The following is a 5,159-nucleotide window of genomic DNA, read 5'->3' as shown; positions in this document are numbered from 1 at the left end:
AATTAAAGTAAGCCAATAAAAAATGAAATACAACTCAACATGGTCTTTGAGAAGTGTAAGCTCGTAACTGAAATTTGTTAGGCAACATAATTCTTGGAGTTTAGGAGATGGAACAAAAATGCTCATATGGAAGCACCGTTGGATAGCAGATCTGCCTACTTCCTCCTCAGCCAAAATAGGGTTGCTCTGTACATCATCTTTAGTTCTTTACATTCATGTTTCTCAGCTCTTCACTTCAGATAATCTAGATGGAACGTAACTCTCTTACATGATCTGTTCGATCAAGTCACTGTAAGCTATACTATTTATATCTCCATCCATATCAATTAAGAAGACAGAATCATATGGCTTCTCGAGAAAAATGGAAACTTTTCAGTCAAGTCTTGCTATCGGAAAATGTTCGAAGAGAAGCATCTCACTGTTTCAGTTGGTCCTAGAATTCAGAAGATCTTTACTTCTCTGTGGAAGCTGCCTACTCTTCCAAGAATACGTCAATTCCTTTGGAAATGTGTTTCTAGTCCAACAGTTCCAGGACTAGTGGACATTTGCCCTTTCTGTGATCAACACTCGGAATCTCCAGCTGTATGGTTTTCAACTATTGGCTGGTCTACTAACAACTCTAATAACCCTGTAGACTGGGTTTGCAGTTGGTTTAACAGTCTCCACAATAAACAGATTACTGAACATGGAGTTGTTAAAAGAGGTATTGTTGGATGGTGTATCTGGAATGCAAGATGTGCCAAGGTCTTTCAGAGCACCATCTCTACTCCAGAGAAGATGGCTACCAGATGCAGACTATTATTCGAAGAACATGCAGCACAGAAATCTCTTAATCCTAACAAGATAACCAAAGTGAATCACAATAACATTCACCGGATACCTCCTCCCACAGATGTTCTTGCTATAAACTATGATGAATTGGTCTAACCATTCGAAATTTTACAGGTGCACAACAGGCAGCAAGGTGCATCCACCTGAGGAACATTAGAAGTGCAGAACAAGCTGAATGCATGGGTCTGTGAGAAGCTGTAAGATGGGCAAAGCCTGGAGAAGGTGCATTTTGAGCTTGATTCAAAGACCGTGGTGGATGCGGTTAACAAAGAAGATGCCTGTACGGAACCGAGACTTCATAATTTTATTAAAGATTAAGTTGTTTTTAAAAACTCTTACCTCTTGGCAATATTCTTATGTGCCAAAATAGAGAAATAAGGTAGCTGTTTCACTGTCTAAATTAGCTAGGGTAGATAAGCTCACTCATATATGGGCTGATACTGCTCCTATTATTACTTTATAATGACAGAAGGATGCAAGCTATGTACCTGTTTAATCTACATCAATAAAATGTTGAGTTGTGTTTCATTTTTAAATTCTAGTAATTAAATTGTCAATTCATCAGAAAAAAGAATTGTCATGGCAAAAGAACTGTAGATAGAAAGTAAAGAATATATATATAAACAAGGAACCAGGTACTAATTCTGATAACAATATACCCACATGAATTTAGAGACAAAATGTTTGTAGTATTTATATAACACAACTTGCAAAAAGAATTTGAACCTTAAATGTGTAACAAAATCCTGCAAACCTGGTATACAAATCCTAATGTTCTATGATCTTTCTCTTTTATCTTTCACGAATGAATATAATAAACACAACAGACGAACTTGATCATCAAGGTTAAAACTTGAAACTAACGGAATTCATCGTGATACTCATAGTCCTCTTCATCGTTAAATATAGAACTATAAAACACGTAAGGGTTATCAATCATTTCAGCCAACGATAATCGACCATCTTTATCAGAATCAGCCTGGAAAATTAGACATTTCATTAGATGAAGGTCCCATGTTAGAAACATAACAACGCTCAACAACCCATATTTTATTGTAACTCCAATGATTGCATTTGATCCCAATAATCTCTCACTGTTAGTATATGCGTGTTTTTATGTCATTTCAATAAACCAAACAAGCATTCCAAGATTCAGAGTAAAAATCACCATTTGCAATTACACCATGCAAGTAGTATCTGCAAATGTTCTAGTGAAAAGAGAACACTTATCCAAATCAACTGTTACCTGCGAAATGGTGTAATCTGCTTGCTGTTTGGCATAGTAACGCTCTGATGGATGAAGTTTGCCGATTATTGGCAACAGTTCTTTGTCTGACAAAAATCTGAAAACAAAAGAAGGTAAAGGCCAGCTTAATTAATAAACTAACAACAAATTACACTTGGGTCTTAGGTGACAAGAAATATAAGTTAGGCTGGTTAGTACCCATCGCCATCTAGGTCAATCTTCTGAAACAAAACCCTGGCAGGTGCTTGCATTGAATCATCAGAGTCCGAGTGATGTGTAGCGTTATGACCTTCTTCATCATAGTTCCGCACCAAGTCAAACATCCCATGAAAAAATTCTTTAAAGTTAAGCTTCCCGTCTTTGTCGGTGTCTCTCTCCCTGTGAAGCAAAGCCCAACAATTTTATCATGCACAAAAAGAATCAAAAAACAGAAGAAACTTCTCCTTTTTTCTACTTTCTTTTTAGATGATTATATACAAAAAGAAAGGGAAACTATGAGAGAAATAGGAAAAATGCTGCATTTATTTTTATACAGACCAAAGCTTGAAGGATCTATTTTTACCTTACTTCCTCCTTGCACAACCACTCAATTAGCTTAGGGTTACTGCTGTCAGCCGGATGCAGAAAGCTAACAACACAAGGTGAGGTTAAATCAGGATACTATTTTAAGTAATTAAGAGAATAAAAATATGAAAGCAAGTTGAAGCCTACTCATTAAATTCTGTCCGATTAAGTAAACCATCCCCATCGGCATCTGAAGCATTGAAATGCTCTTCTCTCCACCAACCCATATCATACCCAAATGAATTGTTATCTGATGCAAAACAAACATTAATTGTCAACAGATGGTAATCTAAGGCAGTATATCCTACCAGAAAACATATATTGATAGGATATGAATACTAGAATTACACAAGGCACTAAGTTGTAAAACACTGATCACAGAAGAAAGGTCTCCAGGCTGAACCACTTGTAGTTAATAAATACACCAACTGTGACCTTTATACTCAAACATTAGGCTTGAATAAACAAGGGGATGCAACATGCAACCAAAGTCTACGTAACCGAGGATGATGCTACCATATAACAGCATGAAACAAAATTTGGCCTTTCCATTATGGCTGCCAAAACAGCATGAAACAAGATTTGTCCTTTTCATGTTGTGCTACCAAAACAGCATAAAACAAGGTAAGGCCTTTTCCCCATTGTGCTGCCAGAACAGCATGAAACAAACAAGGTAAGGGCTTTTCATCATTGTGCTACCAGAACAGCATGATAATAGCTTAACCTCGTATGGAAACAAAGAAGCCATGTGTTGCAGATAAATGACCTTAAAGTTCCATTGAGAACTGAACAAACAAACGATGTGTTGCAGGCATTGATAAAAAAGCATATCACAATTGCCACCTAAAAAAACCCTGATCAGAATGGCTTCATCTATCGACAGCTCAAATTCACACAACACTAAGAAGCTCAGTACAGACGCCTGAGTCTTACACAAATTGGCACTACTAAATTTACCCAAAACCCTCGCTCCAATTGTGCCCCAAGTTTGACTAGATTTTGTATCAATGACTAATGACCGAAACCCTAACAGCATCTATGTTTTCAAAGTTCATATACTATATCAAATTCTCACAATCAAGAACCCATCATCCAAAACCCAAAATCAAGTTTTGAAATTTGACTAATTGAAGCAATAACAAAAACAATTCAACCACAGATCACAAGACATAGGAGCAAAAGAGAGAAAACCTCCTAACCTGCATTACGAACCCAAGTAGGAGCTTCATACTCAGCAAAAGATACAAACCCATCACGATTCTTATCATGCAGTTCCAAATCTCTATCAGTACGGTGCATAACCTCCTCATGAGCTTGATTCAAATTCCAATCAGTCAATTCAGATTCAGTAATAAACCCATCCGCAGGACTAAAATCAATCTTAGGAAATAAACTTAAGATTCTATTAGTAACATTAAATCGATCTTCATCATTCACATAATCTTCAGCATTCATAAAATCTTCCCATTCAGGTTGCCCTTCAGCTGCTTGTGCTGCTGCTTGATGCTGATCATGATGTTGATCATGCCCATCATGAGGATGGTCCTCATCATGATGAACAACAAAGTCTTTATGATTATGTTCAAAATACTGCCTTTCCCATTCTCTATCTTCACGACGACGCTCAATATCAGCTATTATTGGATCAAATGGAACAGGTTCATGATGTTTGTCTGAGAACTTAAAAGTTGATCGGAGTTTAAGACGACGGTGATGATTATTTGAGTGTTTTTTTGGTGAATGTGAAATTAAAAAAAGTAGTAATAAAGCTACTGAAATGTAGATTATTACTGAGACTTTACCCATTCATTCAAAAATCTCAAAGGGGTTTGACGATTTTTGGACTGAAATTCAGCTGAGAAAGATTAGGGTTTATAAATAGGTTTTATCTTCCTTTCATTCGGACTTCCCTAAAATTGAAGAGGAAGTGGAGAAGAGATCTGAATCTCAATTGGTTCTTTACTTCTTCTCAGTTACTTCTTCGGATAATTACTTTAATGACCTGAAGATGAGGAGGAAATTGTTGGAGTATCTTGTTCTCACCTTGAGGGTGTTTTAGGCATTTAAGAGGAGAATGTTTTGTTTGACTTTTAGCATTGTAGAACTCTTAATTGCATTCGACTTTCCTTTAATTATGTTGGTAGTTAGGAAAATGTCTGAAAATGTGAAGGGGTTGGTTGAATAAGTGATTGTTTTTTGGTCTTGTTCTTAAAAACTTTGAACGTTAGAATCAATCTAAGCCAAAATGTTGATAAAATCTTATGTATTAGGTTAGTAGTTTAAGTTATAATCTTGGTGGACGTAGTGGTCAGAGACTCCTAGACCCGGTTCCGACGACCACTGCTCATTTTTGTTAAACATAATTGGTTAATTGTTAGAATCAGTCTAAAACATATTTTAATCTCATGAGGATTATGGAATCATGATAACAATTGTTTGTTTTCATTTTTTTTCCTCCGATAAGAAAGAAATTTCATCAATAAAGGCTTATGCGGCTAATTTGTTCTTCCTCAATGGA

General features: G+C 36.3%; 1 protein-coding gene across 1 annotated transcript; it reads right to left on the bottom strand.

Moving 5' to 3' along the window:
- Positions 1 to 1,427: 1,427 nt before the first annotated feature.
- Positions 1,428 to 4,588, bottom strand: LOC113299607 (calumenin-B-like). The gene is made up of 6 exons (XM_026548660.1): positions 3,841 to 4,588; positions 2,789 to 2,891; positions 2,640 to 2,705; positions 2,276 to 2,455; positions 2,078 to 2,174; positions 1,428 to 1,810 (listed from the first exon to the last, which is right to left on the bottom strand). The coding sequence occupies exons 1-6, from the start codon at positions 4,445 to 4,447 to the stop codon at positions 1,691 to 1,693; spliced, it is 1,173 nt and encodes a 390-aa protein (XP_026404445.1). The 5' UTR covers positions 4,448 to 4,588; the 3' UTR covers positions 1,428 to 1,690.
- Between the last annotated feature and the right edge of the window lie 571 nt (positions 4,589 to 5,159).

This window comes from Papaver somniferum, chromosome 7 (genome assembly GCF_003573695.1).
Source record: "Papaver somniferum cultivar HN1 chromosome 7, ASM357369v1, whole genome shotgun sequence".
Classification (NCBI taxonomy): Eukaryota; Viridiplantae; Streptophyta; class Magnoliopsida; order Ranunculales; family Papaveraceae; genus Papaver; species Papaver somniferum.
This window is presented reverse-complemented; position numbering and strand designations above follow the sequence as displayed.

Excerpts from the sequence above, each read along its gene's own strand:
- LOC113299607 (XM_026548660.1), bottom strand. The coding sequence starts at position 4,447 with ATGGGTAAAGTCTCAGTAATAATCTACATTTCAGTAGCTTTATTACTA. Across the intron at positions 2,706-2,788 it reads AATCGGACAGAATTTAATGA|CTTTCTGCATCCGGCTGACA; the intron begins GTAGGCTTCAAC and ends TTGTGTTGTTAG. Across the intron at positions 2,456-2,639 it reads TTGTGCAAGGAGGAAGTAAG|GGAGAGAGACACCGACAAAG; the intron begins GTAAAAATAGAT and ends TTTGCTTCACAG.